The following is a 24080-nucleotide window of genomic DNA, read 5'->3' on the forward strand; positions in this document are numbered from 1 at the left end:
ATCTAGGCACAGGCTGAAGTTCAATATTGTGCCAGGAAGGGAAGTTTTAAATCTTGATTTACATTCTGCTCCTCAGACTGTTACTGACTTGTCAGCGAAGTCTCGTTGCAGCCACAGTGACTGTTTGCTCACCTGTCTGTGTGAGCGGAGTGCACCTGAGACAAGGTGTCTGTTACAGCAGCTGCCCACTGCCAAAGCCCATGTTTTCAAAATGACCATGATGCACAGGAAGAAAGCGTCAAAAGAAAACTCTTACATGTTATTTTTACAAGATGGACTTTTCTCTTGTAATTGGGACACTCTGAGTGTCAGGTGTGGTAAAGCGGGAATGCTGCTGGAGCCTGGAGGATTTTTATTTGCGGGCTTTGTCCCCATCCCCTGCATGTGCAGTGCTGATGATGGGCCTCCCTGCACACCTCCTCCTCCTCCAGCTCCCTCCTGGGCTCCAGCCATGCTCTGCCCCGGGGTGGAATCAGCAGGGGGCTTGGGGGTGGCTGCTCCAGAAAGTGCTCGCTGTCCTGACAGTCCCCATACAGGGACTAGCCAAGCCTTCGTTTAGGGGACCCTAGAAGGAAACAGGAGGCCCTGGGCTTGTGGGCCTGATCCACCAGCTCTCTGAACTTCGTTTGCCTCAACTGGGAAAGGAGATTACCACTTCTAAGCAGAAGTTAGAACTTCATTAGCGTTGGTAACAAACCACCGTGACAGTGTCTCCCATCCCAAACTTGACTATGAACTATTCACCCTTTCCTTTACATTTATGCATACAACATTTTGTATATTCCTGCAAATATAAGGACTAGTTCACATACACGTGCTTTGGCCTTGCTTATCAGCAGCGTCCCCCAAATCCATATGCTGTGGATAGGGTTTGGCAGATCTGAGGGCTGGCCTTGCTGAAAGAGAAGCACCCTGTGTGCGCTCGTGGCTTCTGACCTACTTTCTTCTGCCCAGAATGTAATAAAAACAAGAGGTTCATGTAATGATGGGATTGATTTTTCTGTCCATATAGGTAAGTAAATTGCTGGCATCACAAGTTATCTGTGGCTAAAAGCTGTGACATTGATCTATTAGACTGTGCCCTATGACATTCAGCAAATGACATCTCTGCCTTCGTGTCCACAGCTGGGAAAGGGGACTAACATGCCCTCAGGCCTTCTCTGAGACCTACTTTTTCCTTCTCAGTAAAGAGCTTGGAAATCTCAGGCAGAGGCACCTTAGCAATAATATTTATCACATTGATGTTGTTGAAGCTGCAGTGTTAGGCCAGGCTCCGCCTGCTCCAGAGCTGGCATTTGGCCGGGGGCACCGGCCCCTGCCTTGCACTCCTTCCTGAGGCTGCTCTGCGCCATGCTTGCAGGAGCAGACAGGCATCCATCTGATCAAATCTTGTCCAGAAGACCAGGACGGTGGTAGCCACTCATTTGTGGTTTGCCACACTGGGAGCAGCTCCCAGAACCAATGGGTCTCGAAGTGATCCCAAAGCCAGGCGGCAGGTGCGGTAGCAGGGCAGTCTCCCGGTCCCTTTTCACTCCCGTTGAGTAACTTGCTTTTTAATGGTTCATAAGCTGCTGGATTCATTACCTGCTGTAGAAGAGCTAATTGTGCATGTGGAAGAAAAGCAATGACGGATGATAATGAAGCTCAGGTTCACACTTAACTACTCAGGTTCATATCAGTGAGGCGTGCATCTATATAAAGGCAGCATGCATTATTCAGATTAAATACCTACACTGCTCTTAGTATGGACCTTTGTGTTTTGTGTCAGCAACATCTGTCTGACTTAGGGCTATTAATTTCCCTTGTTAAAGAGCTATAATGTGGTGACAGGCTGGTATAGTAGAAAAGCGTGTGACCTCTGCTGCTGCAGGTCCTTTATAGATGTCCCTGCCTATCCCTGTGGTCAGGATGCCCAATCCAGTTTGCAGCAGTCTATCTGACATTTGCTGCATGTCCACGTTGCATTTACTGCATTTCAGTGCATACTGGGCTACTCCAAAGTATATGAAGCCTATATATAGCCTGGACCCACTCCTGAGACCAGGCAGTAGTAACTGGCATCCTTCTGGGTCTTCTCCCTCTTCAGCCCACCAGTCCCATTTGTTACAATAGCATTGTGGTCATGAAATGTTCTCCCACTTGTCCTTGGTTACTGTGGGCATCTTTTCTCTTTCTCAAGTCTCTTGTTTCTTTGTTCCTCTCTCTCTCAGTTTTGAAGACAGACGTAAAAAATTTTAATCAGTATGGTCTGAAATGTTAAATGTACAGGCTGAAAAAAGAGAGAATGTGCAGTTTATTTTAAAAGTAAAATTGATTTAGGTGAATTTGGCTCATGACTGGATTATCACGGGTAATCATCTGTAAGAGAACATTTTTGCGCTTGACTGCCGTGAAATAATTTCCTGGTGCCCATCAGAAGAAACAAAGGTCCATTTTTGATCCTTTTAACAAAATATTCCACTAGCATGCAACAGGAGGGAATTTTGAAGAAGACCTGCATGTAGCGGAGGAGGTGGCAGAAAGGGCAAAACGGTCTGAAATGGGCAAAGGGCATCCCTGTAGCAGACTACAGCTCTAGAGGAAAAGCACTGTTGCTTTCAAATATAACAGCTTATGACACTCAGCAGCGGAGGAGCTGACACAACGTCACTTTTAGCCGAAGTGTGAGACAGATGTCTGCAAGGGGGGAAGGTAATGTGGTTAATGGGATAAGGCTTCTGCCACAAAGATTCTTTAGAGGTAAATTTAACCAACGTCAAATAACCCTGTGAGAGGTGCTGGCTTTTGTGCTATCTCTTTAGGCAGTTTTGAGTATGCAAATGAGGAACAAAGGTGTCTGGTCATAGTGCTGTGGGGCTGGGCTTGATGGCGCTGAGCTGCTGATGCTGGAGGGTGGACTGAAGCAGTAGGCATGCTGATGGGTCACTCTGACACCGTCCTGCCACTGTTCTGCCATCAACCTGCCACCATCCTGCTGCTGTCCTGCTGCCATCCAGCCACGCGAGGCACACAGGCCCGGCCTAGGTCATGCCACACATCTTGGTGCTGTGTCTTGATTTGGATTTCTGTTGAGGTGCTGGAGCCAAACCTGCTCAAAAACAGGGAGAACTGCAAGGCAAAATTAAGTTAAAAATGTGGATGGCTTGACTTGGCACTTCCTTTGATGATAAGCCCACTGCCACCCAGAGGAGGCAGGCGTTTGGGTGCTGGGTGGTGACAGTCCCAGCAGGGGCTGCTGGCCTGATGGTGACGCCGCAGCCTGGTGGCGCCGAGCGCTGCCCTGTGGGTGCCTTACCTGGGGGGGGGGGCGGGATGGAGAGGCTCTATTTATGTCTGCAGCAAGGGTTTAATCATGGAAAGACGCTTTAATGTGTCCCGAGGCCTAGATGAAACACTGGAAGTGTTGCTTTTAAGAAAAAAATGATAATAATATACGCTTGAAATCCCAAGGAAATGTGTGTGACAGACTTCTTGAGAGCAATATCAAAGAAATGAAATAGGAGTTGCAGAGCACAGGGAGTTATTGCAGTTAGGGGCTCTGAATTGGCTTAAATCTTTGCTTTTAAGCTTTTTTTTTTCTAAATATCTCCTTAAAAGTAACACTTTAATGAGAGGGAAAATGTTTTACTGCCACTGAACTCTACCAGTGGTGTAGATCTGTCCAACCTTACCCTGTGTGGAAGCATAAATCCTTTTTGTACCAGGCACCTCTGTGGCCAAGACCCCCTTGCAGGTGTGACTTTTAGGGGCTTCTGGTTTGGTTTGTTGTTTTTTTTGTGTTTTGTTTGGGTGGTTTGTTTTTTTGGGTTTGTTTGTGTTTTTCTTTTTGAAGCAGTTGGAAAATTGGACAAGCATTTACTCCAAATACCATCTTTCATTTCATCTGTTTGTGTATTTGACCACCTCTAGCCAACCAGCCATTTCATTGAGTGGAGCAGGTGCAAAATATGGTCCCTAGGGCAGGCAAAAACACCCTGGTGCTTTCCCAGACACCAAGCCCAGCCTCAGGCTGTGAGGAGCAGCACCAGCCCCACAGGACACAGCAGCACGGAGCCTGCACAGATCCTGTCCTCACTCCCGGGACCTCAGCCAGGCCCTCCTTCATGGACTCTGGCCCCTCCAAAACCAACTTGCCTTATGAATTTTTTTTTAAAGCTTCCTAGCTTGCACATTTTTGTCTACTTAGGTCAGACCAGACTGCTGTACTCATTTGGTTAATTTGCTAATAACAAGGTACTGCAAAAATCCCACTTGGCAGAGAGAGATGTGGGCAGTGATCATATAGAAGTGTCTTGATTTTTAGTAACCAGATCATTCAGAAGAGTAAAATGAAGGTAGCAAACTCTAAAACCTAGTTTATTTGTTGAAGTTTAAAATAAATCTGTGGCCTTATACTTCTGAATCATGGAATTTGGGTTTTTGAATGATGGATGATGATGTTCACTCTTTGCCCTTGGAGCAGGGACCATGCTTTGCTCAGACCATTTGCAGCTCTGAGTGTGCTTGGCACTCATCAGATAACTGTTATTATTAACAACACACAGATGTATTGGCAATTGCTTTTAGCTAGGCAGGCCAGCTGGAAAGAGCATGAAAGAACTTATTAAAGACGCATTCTGGTGTGAGTTAGAAGATGAAAAGAAATTATGGTTTATCTGTGTAATTAAAGGCACGCTATACAGAGGAAAACAAGCAGAAGCATACATAGTGTCTGCACTATTTTTGAAGGCAAACTATTTTAGCTGGCTGAGAGATGTAAAGAGAACCAGTAAAGCCACATTTTTACCTTCCTTTTGTCCTTTAGATGCCCATTTCCAAATATAAATGGGCAGGTGCGTTTGTATTATTTATGTTAAAAGAAGATTAAGGTTGTAGGGACAAGCACCTTGAAACTAGGACACAGCAGAATTAACATTGCTTATGCAGTCCCTGTGTTGGCCAAGCAATCTGTTTCTATTACGTTTCTGTGTGAGCGGATTGCATGAGCAGAGCGGGCAGCTCCGGCCGTGGTCAGCCCCATGCCAGGGGCAGTGGTGAACTCTGCCCCTCGCACAGCTGTGCACAGATGCCCACAGGGCACGAAGAAGGTGGCAGCCACCACACCAGTGACATTCACCACCTGCGGGCAGCTCCCACTGCCCCGCATGGACACCTCTCCTCGCCTCTCCAAATGCCTGGCGTTCCTCGTGCTGACAGGAGGACCCACGTAGCCGGTCTTCATCCAAGGGGTGTTTGCCATGCAAATCCCTCTGGCTTGCTCTTAGCACCCCGCCCAGCCAGCTAGCTCCTAATGAAACCACATTGCATTGCCGTCTCTCCAATTTCCTATTGTCAATGGTGCTGATTTTAATTGGTTTGCATTTTTCAGCTCATCAGGAAGGATAATTAAAATAAAATCTTGCCCTCCGTGCTCCTCGCTCTCTGTCATAGCGACGCTAGCTGGGTATTTTAATCTGAAGAATGGTGAAGGCAGGATTTACTTCCCATGAAATGTTTGCAGGCTGGCTGTTAAGCATTGCATTATTCAAAACACATTAAATTGTCCTGAATGAGGAGGAAACGTGTATTGATCATCAAGCTGATGGACATTAACGGTCTTCTGCCACAAGTTTGTTAAATTTGAGCTAGATTTAGCTACTGCGTGTTTCATTCCCATTCTGCAAGGAAGGCTGTGGACAGGAAACTGGCAAGGAGTAGGAGGCATAAATTCAAGATAAACACAGCCTGGGCTGAAAGCCTTATATAAATCCTTGGGATTTCTAGACTGGAGAGCAATAAGGTAAGTGTTACTGCCTTCTATCGACGAAGGAGGGAAGTTTAACTGGTAGTGCCAGATAGGGACACCTTGGAGCCTTGAGGTGGCTTTAACATCTGAGGGTGGTTTAAATCTTACTGGAGAGGAGGTGGGAGAGGGGGAAGTAACGCATTTCTCAGCATTTCCAGCATCACAAAACCTGTGTGCTGAGCTAGAGGCTGTTAGCAATGGCTCAGTCTCAAAAAACAGGAGAAATTAAAAAAAAATATGCACATGGCACACAAGCAGTTAACCAGCAATTGCTTCAGCTCATTGCTAATATTTGTGTTTGCCATCTTTTAGGAGAATGTGAAACTGAATTTTGAAAGTTTGATTATTACATAAGAAAGGGTTTTGTTACTGCTATTTATATCCCTCATGTGAGCACCACTTTAAGAGGCCACTAGAGCTGTTCTCGCCTCCTGTATCATAAACCTTACATCGCCGCTGTGAAAAGCAGGCTCATGCTTTGCTGGGAACATTTAATAAGCAAGCAGTGGTGTTTCCTAACTGTGAGTGAGCACAAAAACCATTGCTGAGGACTTGCGTGGAAAGGAGTGGCTGCTTCTGCAGATGTTGGCCGTGACGGAGCCAGGACTGAGCATCAACCCCTTGGCTGGGTGGCAGAGCAGTATGTATGGAGGCAAACCCACCTCAGGAAGGCAACCACAGCATTTTTTTCATTCTGACAGCAATCAGTGGAAGAAATGCTTGAGATGTGTCCCCCCTCCCAAGCACTTCTATGGTTTGGTAGTGCCCAGGGGGCTTTGCTGGCGCAGCAGCCCCAGGTGATGCCGCGCATCCCTGGTACCCACGTTGCTCTTCATTTCCCTCCTTTCCTCTCTCCCAGAGATCAAAAATCGCCGTCTATGAGAAAATGTGGTCGTACATGAAGTCGGCCGAGCCCTCTGTGTTCACCAAAACCACGGCAGACGGGGTGGCGAGGGTGCGCAAGTCGAAGGGGAAGTTCGCCTTCCTGCTGGAGTCGACGATGAACGAGTACATCGAGCAGCGCAAGCCCTGCGACACCATGAAAGTTGGCGGGAACCTGGATTCCAAGGGCTATGGTGTAGCCACCCCCAAAGGCTCAGCATTAAGGTGGGTGGAATAATATAACAATATCCATGTTGTTATAGTATTCCACCTACCCTGATGTATTGTGTTGTCATTTTCTTTCTTGTGGATTTTGAGGTAACTTTTAAAGTTTAAAAATCTTCAATATTCCATGGAGTTAAATAAGACGGTAAATTACGGTTTTGTTTATTTAATGCATCTATTTTTTTAGTGTTCTCTTTGTGTTGTCCTTTCTGATTGTTTGTTGCTGTTTTAATTTTACAGTTCGATGGCTTTTTCAATTTAAATGGTAAAAGCTGAGTTAACCTGCCATATGTGACGAATGTTAACTGCATGATGTGGTGTTCTTGTTACTTTTTTTCTCAAAGACAATTTCCCCATCCCGCACACTTCAGTTTTGAGCAAATGTTATCCTCCATGCCACCTTCCAATATTTAACCCTGTATTTGCTGTACAAACATTTTTATAGCTCCACGTTCTGTGAAATTCTAGCCAATTTGTCCTCTTGTGCTCCTTTTTTTATACGTTACGATTTCCTAAGCATTTGTGCATTTTTCTTACAAGTTATGTTTTATCGTTTCAAGAAATGCTGTTAACCTGGCAGTATTAAAACTGAATGAGCAAGGCCTCTTGGACAAATTGAAAAACAAATGGTGGTACGACAAAGGAGAGTGCGGCAGCGGGGGAGGTGACTCCAAGGTCAGCCTCAATGTCACCACAATCGGGTACCTTAGTGGAGAGTAATCGGCAAGGCTGTTATTGTACTCACCAAGGAAAAGAAACGCAGATCAAAACCATCAGAATAATTGTGGTGGGAAAAAAAAAAAAAAAAAGCCATTTGCTTGCCCAGTAGCTCTTGCAAAGAAACGGTGTTGTTTAATGTCGGCAGCAGTTTTGGTCGAGCTTGGAAACCTCATTGAACTAACAGATAGAAGCCCCGTGTCGGTGGGACCTGCGCAGCCAGCATTTGTGGCTGCTCAAGGAGACGCGATCGCACCCGGCTGTTGTGTCAAACCCTGAGGATGAGGCTTTGGGGCCTCCTCTGTGACTTAGCTGTGGGTTAGAGGCATTGCTGAGAGGCTTTGTGTGTCAGGAAGGGCTCCCTTTCCCTGGACTCTTCTGAAGACAGGTCCCCAGCGAGCCCAGCCTGGGACTTTGGTGGATGGACTGGTGCCAGTGGGTTCTGTGGTTGAAGCCTGGTCTCCAGAGCTGGGCTGCTCCCGTGTGCCATAGCTTAGGGAAGGACAAGGTGGCCGCTAGATCATGTGCAGTCTGCGGTCACTCAGCACTGATCACAGCAGTGGCATTAGCTAGAGCAGGCTGGATATTATCAGTCGTCTTGGGTACAGGAATTACCAATGAATTTAATTTCAACTACTTTGGTATGCTAAAAGTTAAACGGTGGTGGTGGTCGCCCATTAATGGTAAAATACTGACAATGACAGCAATGTGTAAGGAGTTAGCACTTGCAGTGGGTGAAGCTGAAACAAGAGATGTTGCTTGCAGCAATGAAGTGTATTAAAATGATGCAGTAAAGTGGAAATTCATCTTAAGGAAAGGTTTGGGTAGTTTTGCTTAGAGTTACCTTTTATATGACAATGACCACAGCACACAGGAGCACTGCACTTGCGTTTGCTATGCTTTTCAAGCGTGGTTTAAAACCCCAGCTCCGGTGGCACCACTGGAAACACCTCCACTGCCTTCTGTGGCAGAGGGTCCCCTGCTGCACCCAGCAGCCGTGCCAGAGCCACGCTCCTGAAACTGATTTAAGATCTCGCCCGTTGCAGAAGCTGAGTGCACTTTAGTACTGCCAGCCCTGCCTTGTAGAGCTAACAGGCAATTTCTGGTGAAGAGAAGCTGTAGCTAGATCAGGTTGGACTTTGTTGCTCACCGTGGTACGGGAATTACTAAGGAATTTAATTTCAAATACATTGTTATACTGAAAAGTACTGAGATTAGTTTTCACAGTGACACTCTCTTACAGATAGTAAATCCAGTTCCTTAAGGAACAGTAGCTTCTGATCCCCCTTATAAAAATACTTCAGCTTTGGTCCAAGGTCAATAAGAATAGTATTTTCAGGAAACCACAGTTTCAGACAATTACTGCAAATTACTGCTGTGTTCTATTAATAAGAGTTGCTTACAGTTGGCTACTTATGAAGTTATTCAGCTCCTCATCTCTGATATTAGCAAAAGGAAGGAGAAAATCTCCCATTCAGGCTTGTTCGGTGCCTGCATTTGCAGTGCTCAGCAGCAGCCTGCAGATGAGTGCGAGCTCTTACATGCTTTTTAACTCTGCAGCTCATCCTTCATGCAACGTTTTTATATAATGTTATACTTGCTGGTATATTAAATGTTTAATATTCTCCTGGGATCCAGCACTGCGTTGTCTAATACTACCTCCATGAAAGCAAACCCTTTGTACCAAGCAGCATCAATGAACTTCATTGCTGCAAGTTCCTTGCATTAAAAGCAGTCAACTAAAGCTTACAACCCTGAGGAAACTGAGGAGGATTTTGAAAATGGTCATAATTAGGGCAGGGTCATCCTTCTGCTTCTGCTTGTGCTGAAAGTCCTTTGAAAAAGAGTAATACAGCCTATTAGCAAGCTCTCGCCCTGCTCGGTAGATGTTGGGAGAGGTACACCAGGACAGACTGTCCAGCAAGGACAGAAGAAGAGCGAACACGATGGGCAGGCAGGGAAGGGGTTAGTTGTTATTTCTAGAGATGGCGTAAATCAAAGGGCTCTTTTATGACAAAATGGCTTTTCCTTTGAGGCAGCGTTCTGCAGGCACTCAATCCTGCAGGCTCAGGCTGTGCAGCACTTGGACAGACAGGCAGACAGACATACGGATGCCTTCCCAGCAGAGCACGCTGACATCCTCTGCCATCGCGGTGTCGTGGCCATGCCATCCTCGAGCCCTTCCACCCACCCTGCTGCTCTCCCCTCCATCCTCACTCCAGATCCTGCACTGATCTCATCCCATCCACACAGCTTAATTGCTCATACCAGCGTGGCTTTATGAGTAGAGAATTCCATGGGAATTTCTTCAGGGCTGTTCTTTTTTCCCTTTTCCCTGAGAGAAGGCGATACCTGAGGGGACTGAGTGAAGGAGGTGGCACCTGGGGGAATCAAGTCGCTGCTCGGTGGGTGCACCCCATGGGGAGGTGATGCACAGGGTCCATTGCTCGCTCAGGGCAGCTCTCTCTACTGGCTGAGCTGACAGAGCCCCTCTCTCAGCTTAGCCAGTAGAGGCCCGGGCTTGGGGAATAGCTGCCCTGAACTGGCAGTCAGCCCTGCCTGCTTCCTGCAAACAAACTGCGTGCAGAAATGAATGGTGGTGCCAGCGTCTTAAGCAGAGCTGTGAAGCCAGAGGTAAGTATGCCACCCGTTGGCCCATGCCAGTGCCCATCACCAAAGCGTGAAGGACCCCGGTCCCTCTGTGTGTCCTACCTGAGCTTTGGTGTGCAGCTCACCTGTGTCAGGGCATCAATAATGCCGAGCTGTATTTGTGAGTTCTCTTCTTGCTGCCACGTGTTCATGGGCACTGGAAGATTGCCCAGTGACTCAAAATTTCAAAAGAATTTTGAGGCTTAACGGTAGGAATCAGAGAAGGTATTGAATGGCCTTTCAGAAAGTTTCTAAACCTACTCCATGACAGGAACTGTGTAAGGTTAGTCCTATGAGCACCCAAAACTCCTGCAGCCACTTGTAATTGAAGACTTAAGAGATTGAGCTAGTTCTCAGCTGACATTTCAGTGCCATCAGGATGTGCCAGCTCAGGCAGGTACAGTGGGCATGGGGCTGCCCCGCAGCATCCAGGCTTCCCTCTGTCAGTGCTGGGTCTTGCTTAAAACCAAAGGGAGCCATACTCCATCCATATGTGACGTTAATAAGTGTAGAGTGACTTAGCTGACACAGGCATACTGGTAGGTGCATCAAAATTTGCCCGTTTTTCTCTCTTAAATGAGCATGAATTTAGTTATTTAGTTTCATCCATTGGCTTCATGGCACAATTATACTGTATTCACAACCTCTTATAGGTGTCGCCTGAGTTCGCTATTGTGAGAGAATGCAGAATAGCAGTTACTATTAAAAAAATATATATTATTCCAGGAAATATGTTACAGCGTATTACCAGTTTGGAAACTAATTATTTTGTTTATTTTACAATCCTATCATCCCAGAGCTGAGTGATGGCTGAATAGGAATTTAACAAGAAATAGAGAAAACGAGATGTAGACAGCAGGATGAGTGACTTAAGGGAAACTAATTATTCAGTTGCATAGGAACAATTTTCTGCTAAGATTAATTTCTATAGTTCTGCTGTTGATACATTTCTTGTATTCTCCTACCTTCACAGTAACACTGAATGACAGCCAACACAGGAGGACATTGTAGGAATGTAGCATTTCACCAACTTCACATGCCAGGAGCCCTTGCTAATTATTTGACTTAATTTCTCTAACATATTCTTTTTTAGGCTGATATCTCTTTTGGAAGGCATCAGTGAAATGATACCTGATGCAATACCACTTCATTTTTTGGCTGTTTCTTTTTAATCAGAGGATAACTTTTCCAGAGAGCTGTTTGAATTCTGCCCTCTGAGCCACACATCATAAAGCATCGCATTTCTGAGCCCTTCCGAGACGAGAGCAGGGCTATTAGCAGATGGGATTCATTTCCCCCATTTCTCGATGCTATTTTGCTTTGATACATTTGCAGCACAGCAGTTAGCATTTGTGGCATAATTTTTTAAGTGGCATATTTTTAGAAGAAATCTGTTAGGCATCAGTTTAGATGATACCTAACATCTAAAGAGCACCACCGCCAAACGTGTGGTGCTTTATAGAGAACATTTGGGGAAATGGTGAGCTTAAAAAGATGCAGCACAGTTTATTTGAGCAATTTGTTTGAAATTACGTTCATCAGCATGAATTTACTTGTTACCCATTCTATAGGCCTGGGTTATGATCTGGAAAAAATAAAATGGCCGGTCAGAGCCAGTGGTAGTAGCGCAGAGCTAATTCATGCTCAGACCTAGGAAAGTAATAGGAAATTATTGTATTGTGCAAATGAGTGACAAAGCAAAATAATAGTTTAAAAAGCAAAATAATGCTTTCAAAGGAAGACATCGAAATATGTGTTTAATTGACAGCTATTATTTCATAGCAAATTAACAAATAAAACTGTGTATGTTTTTTACCAATAATGAAGTCTTAACACTTTAAGAGTTCAGTGGAGCATCTCATTTAGAGCACTGCCAAGAAGGGCAGAGAGCCTGCCTTGGTTTGCAGAAATGTCAGTGAAATGTCTGTCCTTTGAGGATGGTTTAGGGAGGATGCAATTAGGAGACTCAGGACAAGGACTAAGGATGAGCAGGTTGCCCAAGCTAGGAAGGAGCTGGTGGAGTCAGGGCTGGCATCTAAGGATTAGGAACTGCTTTGTTTTGCTTGTGTAACTTTGGTGTAGTTGCCGTGGGGACTTGCTTTGCTCCCTTGACAGGGAAGCGTGCTTGTGTGGTGCTGACTGTGGCAGAGCAACCACACATCCTGCCTTCACAGCCACAGGAAACCTTAGCGAAAGGCTTGTGACTCATGCCTTCATTTTGATAATACGTGTGGTGCTTAAGAGTTATTTTCCATAAATTGCTTGCATGAGTCATTTATCCTGCACTGTAAGCGTCAGGATCGGGGGAGCTGAGGCTTGGTTCCCTGGGACTGCAGAAAGGACAAGGGAAAACCAGCAGCTGCAGGTGGGGAGCAGGACCCCTGTCCTGAGCATCTGTATGGGGCTCCAGGCTCGGCTGTTTCCTCTCCATTGTTGATGACTGTCATATAAAATACAAAGGGAAAAATAAATGCCTTTCTTCTTCTTCTTCAAAGTAATTCTAACCTTGCAGCACTGAGCTCAGATGGACGCAGGCACTTGTGCGCTCGCCAGCGCTGTAATCGTGCTTGGGACATGTCTGGTTTGTACCAGCGACACAGCTGTTCGGTGAGGGCCTGGTGGGCTTCTGACTGTGCAGCACCTGCCCGCAGCTGCCTGAAGAGCCGGGAGCAGGAGCCGCAGAAGAGGCCATCCCAGGAGGAAAATAGATCATAGAAGACGGGGGGAAAAGTGGATATGTCTAGCAAGAGAAAGAGAAGGTGAGGGGATAGCCCAAACGCAAGGTAAGTTGAGTCTCTTGCTCGTATCACCCAGGCTAGGAAGGATCCAGGTAAACCCAGGAAGGGCCCACACTGCTGTTGGAGGCACTGTGGGCTGGAGCGTGACGTTAAGCATCCGCCGTCCTGCTGCTGCCCCCATCCTGGGGTGCTGCACCACCCGCCCTCGCTGCAGCCCTATCTCGAGTCTCAGGCACTGCTACAAATGAACTACAATGACTTGTTACGGCTTGCATTTCCTAATCCAATATGCATGTATTATTGCATTAGCACTTGGCACTTCTATTAAATTGTGATCCTGTTAGTACAGATTTTAATTTGTTTGAGCTACATTTATGAAACATATAAATATACTTTCCTAGAGACAGTGGCTGCTGTACACAAACTGCAAACTATCCGCAAAGCGTGGAGGAACCTGCAGTCGCAGGCGGTGACACGTCTGGCTCTGCACAGGTCTGTTCAGCGTGCGTGTAGGTGGTGTGATGGCACCATGCATCTGTGCTCGTCTTCCACGTTGCAGCAAATACAGCACCAGCTAAAACCTGGTTTTAAAACGCACACCTAGTTCCTGCAAGGAAATCCCTACAGGATTCCACAAGGATGCAATGGGTGCTCTGACCTTCCTCTAAAAAAAGTAAGCAAGAAACAAACTGTCCCGGGCTCACGGGTGCCTGTTCAGTAGGAGCAGTCCTTGCAGGCTGCTGCACTGCGTAAATACAACAGAACATGGCACTGCCTGTGTTCACCTCCTGGCTCTGCTGCTGGCAGTAGGACAGCATAAAAAATGTTAAAAACTCCTTTACATCCTAATGCAAGAGTCTTGTCATCCCATGACACCATTCAATACACAAAACAAGCAAAACATGCGACAATCTCCCTGAACCTCCCAAGTCAGCAACAGCCATGGCTGAGCCTGCAGCCAGCGCCTGCAGCAAGGGGAACTGCATCTGGTTGTGCTGTTGAGAGAAAAAGTGAGAAAAAAACCCTTTTGTTGGAGGATTTAATGCTGTGACTGATGCCTCTGAGCATGACACCAGCAGTCAGCATGCAGTGTATTTCTTTAGTGGCTTGGGGATGTATGGGGCTCGAGGTGCCTAGTTTTAATCTCCTGATTTTGAAAGCTCTTCGTCTTTTCAAACGAGATGGCTTTCACTTCTACCCCTTCCTCTGCCCACCCGTAAAGCATTCCAGTCCCTAGGATGTTACATGTTTGTACGCCTGTGACTGCTGGTTAACACAGGGCAGAAAGAAGTTACAAAGGTCGGAAATGGTGGCAGAGTGCAACCAAGTGTTCGTTTCTTAAAAAAAAAAATGCCTGCTGCTGTTTCTGTGAATATGAAATGCTCAGTAATATATATTACTAAAAATACAGAAGCTCACTCTTTGAGGCAAAAGGTAATAAAGAGGAATAGCGAGTGACTGTATTTCAGGGCTCTGTTCACGCCTGCTTCAAGTACCATGCAACTGTAGTCTTTAAACACACAGCGAGTTTTAATGATGAGTCCGTTTCCATCCTAAATCTTCCCCGTTCCTGACACACGTGTGCATAGCAAGACACAAAGCTGTGGCAAAGAGACATCACTAAATTGGTGAATTATGACAGGCTGTATCTTGAGAGAGATCTGATCTAGGAAAGAGCAGAACTCTTGGGCAATACATTCACCCTCTGGCTTCCTATCTAGTCAGAAATTATTTCAGTAATAAGATCTGACAAAAAGTCCATTCAATAGTTACAGATCAGGTTGGGATTTATAGAGCTTGGGGGGATAAAGTGCCGTATTTGATTTAGACAGGTCTTTAACCTCAAGCAATGCCCTCTGGAGAATAGTGCTGGATTTGGTATCTCTTCCTGGATTGTTTCTATCTTTATATTTTAATGATGCCAAGGTGGTTGTTAGTTAGATTGGTTTGGTGCCCTGTCAAGTCGAGCAGAGAGCTGGGGCTTGACGTCTGCTGTTGCCAGTGCCCTTCACTGTGATGTGCAGGAGCTGCCAGGCGTGGGGTATGGGGCAGGGGCACTGGCTGCTCCCCTTGGGACAGTCCTGGGGTCATCAGGTTCCTGAACAAGATCTCGGGGCAGCTGTCTGGGGCTTGCCCTGTCCCTGTCAGATATTTGTTGCTTGGCTCATGTGAGAGGTGGAACTTATCACATCTCTGCAACCAGCTTCACCCCCTGCATCCCCCGATGTGAGTGAAGGTTTGCCAGTGACACCAACAGGAACAATTAATTCAGTGTTTTCAGTGGTTCTGCCCCAAAGGATTTTAAGAAGCTTTCTGAGTTAAGCACTTTGCTTGTTTGCTTGCACCTTATTCTGCTTCCCTTTCTTCTGTTGTTATGAGATGGATTTTAGAAACCCAAGCATTCAATGTCTAAACTCTTTGATGTTACAACTCGGTTGGCTGGGTTGTGTTGACATCAGCAACTCTGGTGATGCCTCAGCCAGCAAGGACAGCTGTGTTCATAAGAAACAAGAGAAAAAAATCATGCTGCAGGAAGTAGTGCTCTAAATATGTCAAATTCCTAAATTAAAGAGATTAGGTAAGAATAACAGGGATTAAAAATAAAACCAGTGGGGGAAAAGAAAAAAAAAAAACACTTTATAATGTACTCATGGAGACCTGATGCAACTTTGAGCTTTTGCCTGCTTTATGTCGCTGAGATTTGCACAGGAGGTGAAGGCCCTTTACAAGGCTGCGGCTCACGGTCTGGCTTCATGCTGCTCAGCAAGGCTTGCACATTAGTGCCAAGCGAAGGACGTCGTTCTTCGTTAATCTCTCAGTCTTCAGAGGGACAGATTTGCCAGAAGCCTCCTGTGGCTTTTTGTTGCTCTGAGCCCACAGATCGGCCATAAACCTGGCCTAACCAGATCTTAAACTAGATTTACAGCCAGCATGGTGTGACACAGCTGGAGCCCAGAGGTGCCCTTGGCTCTGTGATGTTGCCTACCCTAATGCACCCCAAATGGCCAGTGCCAGGGTACACAAACAGCTTTTCTACAAGTGCCACATCCCTAATGTGCGTGTGTGCTTCCACAGGACTTCTCCACCCAGAGATATTTGGCATCTAATATACTGCTAGAAAGAAAAAATAAAAAATAAAAAGGCTTTCTGTCGACTCTTCAGGACTTCACGTTGTAGGAGATGTAGTTCTGAGAACACTAGGAAGTTGTGTCTTCGGCCCTTCAGCCAGGGGACAGGCTCCTTCTGGTGGCCACATGTACCGTACATTTGGAGCCAGTGTCCATCTGCCTTGTGAGGAGGATCCCATCGCCACTGCTCCCAAATTTCTCATCCTCAGCACTGAGCTAACACTCTGTCCTCATGTCAGACAGCAGACATCCTGCCCAGGTGGGCACAGGGGATGCAGCCCTGAACACAAATAATCTGAAACATCAGAAACTGGCTGCTGATGGGACCGAGGAAGCCCTTATCGAGTGCCGTCAGGAGCCTTTAGTTGTTGTGCCTTTTCTTTCCAGCTTCCTTTTTCTGAATGATTGGGTCTGAAAATCCTAAATTAATTCTGAGCAACGTTTTATCAGGTTTGAGGGGAGAAGAGTGCTGTCTGCAGTGTTCATTTGCTATCCTTGGCAATGATCATTTTGGGGTATAACATTTATATTACATCCATTAGAGCACAGAATGGGATATTAATTATGCAAAAGCTGTTCCAATCACCACTTAAATCTTTATTGATTGCAAGTAATAAACATAACTACGGTGTTACAGAGAGTTTATGCTACTCAGACACCGGTTACATGCAGCTGACAAAAGCCGAGGGGTTAGTGGGTGAGATTTTCCTGTCCCAAAGAGACTTTTGCTCCTGAAGTTGCTGAATGCTCAACAGCTCTTCCCTCACGCTTTGGCATATGAGGGCCAAGCCAAGCACAAGGGCACAGTGCCGCAGCCATTAGTACATCCCAGTGTCTTCCCGGAAAATGCACTTTCCTAGCAAGGCTGGCACTGGAGATGCTCTTCTCATCAATTAACAGCACTTCTGCCAAGAACCTGCTTGGCCTCTCCTGCACAGGTTATTCAGTGACACGGGCTGCTCGCAGCACTGGCACATCAAAATATTGGTAAGTAGTGGGAATTGGTCACCAACAGCACAAACATGATGGCTTTTGCAGGTGTACGAGGGCCTTCGGCCTGCTGCGGCCTCCTGAAGCCTGTAGAAGCTGGAGCAACGGTTTTGCGTATGAACTCTGGTTTTGTGTATCTGCTTTATAGAGGTGCAGGTGGAATCATGAAAATGAGCCCAAAAGGTCATTAATCAGATTTAAAACCTGTTATGATTTATAATTCGTAAGGCACATGAGTTATACCTGCTAACATCTGGGACTGATAAAGAATTGTTTCTTTGATGATTAATTTACTCTTCTTCTACTTCAAACTCGTTCAGGCCAGAAAGAAAAATCATCATGCCACAGCGTTTCTTAACAGAATAAAAATTACAGCAAATAACATGAAATGTTGAGCTGCTGCAGCAAGAGGAGGCCAGGCGAGAAATCCCTCAGAGTGACAGTGTCTTGAAGAGAAGGAATGAGAGAGCCAGATGGGTTCTGCGTTGAAGTGTTCCCTCTTTTCTGTATTGATGGCAAGGATGGAAAATAATCAGATAATGAAAGAGAAAAGCAATAGAAGCTCTGCACATTGCACATTGCCTTTCTTCTGAGGGATTATCTCGCATGTAAGCAGGGGGAACATCCTCAGCCTGGAAGCAGTGCTGTATCTTGTGGAAGATCACCTTCATGACAAGGAAGTGCCATAGCAATTCCTACATTGAGAGGAAGAAGAGGTCAGGATTTTTAAACTGAACCAGAAGCCTGGGGGACCGGGTTCAGATGTGGGATTTTAATGAGTGAAAGCACAGCGCCTCTCAAAAATCACACCATGAGCATCAGTCCCATCCACTGAGCCAGCAGCAGCAACTGGCACCTCTTGTTCACTGGCCGTAAGGGATGGGTGCCCACTCTGCCAGCACCCAAGTGGGGTCTTCTAACCAGGAACAGAGAAACCGAGCTGCTGAAACATCAGTGAACAACCTCTCTGTCCCAGATGTCAAACAACGTTTGCAGCACACTAATAAAGTGAAGGCTGTGAGAACGGCTAGGCACCAATCTTCTTAATGGCATGCCTCCCTTAAATAAATCGGCCATAGCAAATGGCTTAATTTGCCACTGGGGGCAATACTACTCAGTGTTAGGGTATTGGTACCATTTCCCTCAACTCAAGTCTTCCAGTCCTATGTAAACATCAGCCACCAAAATCTCAGTGGCGTTTTGTAAAGATGCCCAACACACCAACCTCACATGGTTACACTGGGATCAGATGAATCTGGATTAAAATAACAAACAACAGAACAAAAAGTCATTCAGTTATGGTGAGGAGGAAAACCACGGCAAGTCTGTACCCCAGGGCACTGTCCGTGTACCACAGGACTGCTGCTGGCCTTATCCCATTCACCACACCTCGCCTTGCTGGGAGTATGGAGCACAGCAAGAGCACAAGCTCTCAACACCTTAACATTTCACTGTGATAAAAGCAATCAAACTAATCAGGAGCTGGTCTAGAAATCACGCAGGGGAAGATGAAAAAGAATCCCATCATAAATTAAAGGCAGAGGAAAAGCAGCCGAAGCCACCAGGGAAAGGGCTAAGGACCTCACTGAGCAACCCATACAGCCTCTGATCAGTAATCTAATTTAAAAAAAACAGATGGAAAGTGCAAAATTATCCCAGGAAAAAGATGAAGAAATGCAAGTCTTTTGAGAGAGAGACCCAGGAACAGAACAAACAATCCCCTGAGCTGCTGATGGGGTGGCCAGGGGGTCAGCAACTGGGACGAAGCCATCCCACAGGTCACAGGCAACTCGCCGGTCCATAAAAAAAGCCCTCAAGCAAACAGTGCCAGGGCAAGCTCTGAAAAGTCACCTTCCTGCAGCAAGCACAGAAAAAACCTCCCTTGCCTTCAGTACCAGGACATTGGTCCAACAAGAAGCACCTCATGCTCTGTGACACCAAAATTCGCTCCTTGTCCAGCACCCAGGGATGGGCTATTGGCTCAGGGGGGTGCCTGGTGTCCCTGTTCCCAGGGTGCTGGAGTCCAGGTCGCCTGCCCACCTGCTATACCATAGGCAAATTCCCCTCTCCCCTCTCTTTAGTTAAGATAATTTTAGTTTACCTTTTTTTTTTTTTTTTGGCAGTTGCGTGTGCACAATTAACTGCAATCTTGGCTTTAAAAAAAATAATAAAGCGCCCTAATTAGCATGTTAAGCCTCCTCATTTCCCAATACTGTATAATGTTGTGAAAGCTAATCTATAATGTATTGGATGTTATGCAAATTCTCCGTGCTCCGTAAGGGGTTTATAAAGGCATGCAAATTAAAAATAGTGTTTGGAATAGGACTGGGGGGAAGGGAGCATTTGCACGATAAAATATGCAGAGAGTAGGAAAGGTGTTTATAACCTTCTCCCTATTGTTTCTGTATTCTCAGCTGCACAATGCTTTTTCAAAGCGGAGAGATGTATTGCATAAAATCTCTCCAAATTGGATAGTTTTTAAATGAAATTTAAAATTAGAGAGCCGTTCTCTCAGCAATCATCCATGCCGCTCTTTCTGCTGGGGCTCGTAGCAGATGCCTAAAGGCGCTCGGCTCTCCCTGGCTGCACGTGATGCCCGGACCTTGTGCTCACCCCAGCCAGGTCAGGGGGCTCCTGGGGGGCTTGGCTGGGACCCAGCTGGTCCCCATCAGCACAAACCCAGTGCCAATCCCAAAAGGTGGCACAGCATCGGCAAGGCTATAGACCAATGGCCCACCCTGGGCACGCGAACCCGGCATTTTGACATTCACAGAGGTGTTTCGTACAGGTCTGCACATCCTGATTTTCTGCTGCAGCTCCCTGGGGTGCCGGCTGCGTTTGGGATGCTCAGGGCCTGGTGGCTCGAGCCCTCACGCTACTGTCTGCTGGGGCTTCGCTCTCTGTTAGTGCCACGGGGGTGTCCTGCTGGACCAGAGCCACCACCGGCCACAAAGCTACTGCCAATGCCTGGGGCTGTGCAAAAGTGGGAAATTGGCCTTGCTTTGTTTCTCCTACCTTCATTTAACAGTGAGTGCCGATTACTCAAAGCGATATGGGCAGGACCTGGTAATATAGTGTTGCTCTAGCATTAACTTAAGGGGATGATCCAGTTGCCTGCAGTGTAAATACTTTGTGGCCAGGAACCCTGCTTTATCGCTTTGTATAGTTTTAAAGTAGTTTAAAGCTTGAATAACATAAAATAACATAATATAATGTTATTTATGTTATTTCCCACGTGAAGAACTCCTGTAAACCTTGCAGTATTGAAACTCAGTGAACAAGGCATCTTAGACAAGCTGAAAAACAAATGGTGGTACGATAAGGGTGAATGTGGAGCCAAGGACTCCGGAAGTAAGGTCAGTCGCTGAAGGTCTTTTCGTACTGATTAGAAATCACATTTTGACCCACTGTTTGTATATACAAAGAATGACTTTCAAAAGTTGCTATTTACATTTTGAAGGTTGAAAGAAAAGAATAGAAAAAATATATATCTATTGTTTCCGAACATGACAGCATTTTTCTTTCATGCAGTAACAGACTTAAGTTGTAAGTATGTTTTGCTATTTAGTATTTTGCTGGACACACGTGGAAGGAGAATCCCCCAAAGCCCTCAAAGCTGCTATCTTCATTTGAATTTCCAAGTTCCACCACAGCCAGTGTGTATTATTCAGACCAGCATCTTTTTTTTTTAATTATTATTTTTTGTTTGATTGAATGCCCCCACATTTTGTTGCAAAATTGTAAATTAGATCCTATACAAGCCAGTTAGGAAAACAGTCACATGCTTGTTAGGGGTAGAAAATAACAGGGCAGACCTGGGATAAGGAAGAAACATCCTTCCTGCCCAATTTTCCAAGTCACTTTGAAACTTGTTTGATCGAATTTTGGAACTATTATTGGTGATACATTACGCAGACATTGTCTGCTGTTCTTCTTATGCCTGGGACCATTTTGCTGCAACACCTCTGTGCCCTGGGACATCCAGCATGGGCGGCAGTGGCTGCATCAGCCGCGGTGGATTTGCAGCAAACATTCATTTATGCTGCTAACTTAAAAGAAAACAGAGTTTTGTTTTGTTTTTTTCTATACTGAAAGAGACATTGAGGATAAAAACACTGATGTGCTGTGCTTGTTGTTGGAGTAAAGGATATTTTCAAAGGCACCTATAGGATTTCTCCCACTGAAATCAGTCGCAACCGAGTGCCTAGCTCCCTGGTGCCTTTGAAAGCACTTGCTGTAACAATTCCCACAGAAAATGCTTCTGATTTGGAGGCTCCTCCGTGAGTCAGGCACCATTTTGAGTTCCAGCCCAGCCAGCAATGAAACACACTGCTGTCAGCTGGGCTGGAAACTGCCTGGGGCACAGCCTCGGACCTGTTGCTTGAGATAAAGCCGGGATCCCAGGAAATCTGAGCATAGCCACTGCAGCAGCAAACCAGATAATTGTAAAGGGGTGCACATGAGCAGTATTTTCAGAGCTCATAGCAGGCTGCTTGCTAAAACTGCATCCATCTAAACTGCCTGTGAAATGCACAGACACTTAACAAGGTAGACCCTCTTTTATTCTGAGTGCATGAAGTTTGGATGCTCCTGGAGATAGTCATACACTCAGATCATCTGTAGGCATCTCCAGTAAGCCCAGGCAGAGTAGGGCTGGCAGCAGCCAGGAGGCTCACCTTGCCTCACAGCTCAGACAAGAACCACCAACACCCTTTTTTGTGGCAGCAAAAGGATTGCACTTCTATTTAAGCTCATTACAAAATCCTGTTTTTAAAACCAAAAGCCTTCTCCCCCATCTGTCACATCCTTAAAGGATGCAAACCCTGGGCAGCACGTTTTGTCCAGCTGGTCGCTGCAGGTGCTGGGTTAGCTTTGGGCTCTCCTGATGGACCTTAACCTAGCTGACCATCTTCCTAGGGCTGATTTTTATTTTTTTTAAACCTGTTGAAAAAAAGGTAGAAAAGTATAGCAGCATCTCATTAATTGTATCTACATTCACCAAAGCCAGGTGTCCAGTGGCTTGTTTTTTTTCTGGTTTTAATTTTATAATGTAAGAACCTGCTACTTTATGTAGCCTAGTCTGCCTGTTAGAGTATCCCAAAGGTGGCCTGGCCACCAGTGGCCACCATAGGCAGCTTTGCTGTGGGGCAGCGAAGGCCTGGGGAAGCCAATGGCAAAAATCTTACTGACTTCCACACGGCCAAGGTTTCACACAGCAAACGGTGCGGGACGGAGCAGCCTCTGCTGCCGGCCCTGCTCTGCGGGGCCAGTGGCACCAACGAGTGGGTCACGCAGTGTGACCGCCGTGGGTAAGGCTGTCGGGTCATGCGGGGGTTTGGGGAATCTGAACTCCGGATCAGAAAGTGTGTATGTGTGGTCATTGCGGCTAGGACTGAGTGAAAAATAACCTGTCTTCTGTCTGCCTTTTTCTCACAGCAAAACTAATGCCATGGTTCGTTTCTCTTAGGACAAGACCAGTGCTCTGAGCCTGAGCAATGTGGCCGGGGTTTTCTATATTCTTGTTGGAGGCCTTGGGCTCGCCATGATGGTGGCTTTAATCGAGTTTTGTTACAAGTCTCGGGCAGAGTCCAAGCGAATGAAACTCACCAAGAACACCCAAAACTTTAAACCTGCTCCCGCCACCAATACCCAGAATTACGCTACGTACAGAGAAGGCTACAACGTGTATGGCACAGAAAGCGTGAAAATCTAGGGGTACGAGTACAGTTCAGTCAACTGAAAAAAACTTTTTTTCTTTATGCTTTAACTTCCGTGTGTTCTTTTGTTGTATGCACTAGAGGGCTGCTGTAAATGGTCTTTAAAAATGCGGAGCGTTGGCAGGCTCTTTTCCATGGTGTGGGCTATTGGTGATTTAAAGTTCTTCCCTGCACAGAAGCAGGCTCGTCACCAGCCTGCATTACCAACGGCGATGGTGGGGTCATGCTGCAGTGAGGACTCCTCTCCCCAGCGGTCTGCTATTCCAGTGTCTCACTGAATCCAAATATTTTGTTAATTAAAAAAAAAAAAATCTCAACTTTATTAATTTAAAAACAATCCAGAATTCACACCTCTTTTGTTTGAGAGCTCTTCCCTGTTATTTTTAAAAGCCATACTCAGATCAGGTAAGTGCTTTTAGAAATCATGATATGTAAAGCATGCAAAGCAGAACTGAATTGTTAGAGGTGGCTGTGACACCCTCACTAGCTCCACAGTGCACACAGGCTGCATCCTGTTCCTGCCTGGCTACCGGGGAGCTGCCCCAGGCAGGGGGGAAGGTTTGGAGGCTCATTTTCAATACATATCATATATACCAGCTGCCTACAGGCTGCATGGGGCTTGGAGACTGCTGCCGAGCAGGCCGTGGGCACCCAGGGGAGAAGGGTCCCTGGGAACACCCCAGCAGCACAACATCTCATCCCGGCCACAAGTGAAGGAGCGGGACAAGTTGTTCCCAGCCTCACTGGACATTATTAAAGCTCAGTGCCGCTTGTGCTGCCTCCTTTCCCGTGCAGGTTGGTTCGTTACCTTCTAATGAAAGGCTCCCTTTCAGAGGAGAAAAATGAAATCTCATTGTTTTTATTACAGATCCTCGCTCTGACAGCACGCAGGAGGAGAAGCAGCAGAGAATGTGGCTACTTCACGGATTCGGACCACCTGAGCCAGTCAGTCGTACTCTAGCCGAGGTGTCAGGCATGACATGCATTGATGATGGTGCAATGAACTTTTAACAGGAAAAACTGATTTTTTTCCTTCAGTGCCTTATGGAAGACTCTGAGACTCACAACAATGCAAACCATCACTGAAATATTCTTGCTTTGCTTGAAAGAAAAAACAGAAAAAAAAAGAGAAGTGAAGAAAAAAGGAGAAAAGAAGAGAAAGAAGAGAAGAGAAAAGAGAAGAGAAGAGAAGAGAAGAGAAGAGAAGAGAAGAGAAGAGAAGAGAAGAGAAGAGAAGAGAAAGAGAAGA

At 46.1% G+C, this 24080-nt stretch overlaps 1 protein-coding gene across 3 annotated transcripts in view; it reads left to right on the plus strand.

Annotated features, from left to right (window-relative positions):
- GRIA3 (glutamate ionotropic receptor AMPA type subunit 3) overlaps positions 1-23956 on the plus strand; it is a 154704-nt gene extending 130748 nt beyond the window's left edge. For 2 of the 3 annotated variants that reach the window (XM_035541848.2, XM_050713416.1), the window contains 4 exons: positions 6645-6892; positions 20356-20470; positions 22582-22829; positions 23700-23956. In XM_035541848.2, the coding sequence (XP_035397741.2) occupies positions 6645-6892; positions 20356-20470; positions 22582-22827 (609 nt within the window). In that variant the 3' untranslated portion in view covers positions 22828-22829; positions 23700-23956. Of the gene's footprint in view, positions 1-6644; positions 7685-20355; positions 20471-22581; positions 22830-23699 lie in introns of those variants that run through there. The other variant, XM_035541849.2, reaches the window with a different exon arrangement.
- Positions 23957-24080: the final 124 nt, after the last annotated feature.

This window comes from Cygnus atratus, chromosome 13 (assembly GCF_013377495.2).
Source record: "Cygnus atratus isolate AKBS03 ecotype Queensland, Australia chromosome 13, CAtr_DNAZoo_HiC_assembly, whole genome shotgun sequence".
In the NCBI taxonomy this organism is placed as follows: Eukaryota; Metazoa; Chordata; class Aves; order Anseriformes; family Anatidae; genus Cygnus; species Cygnus atratus.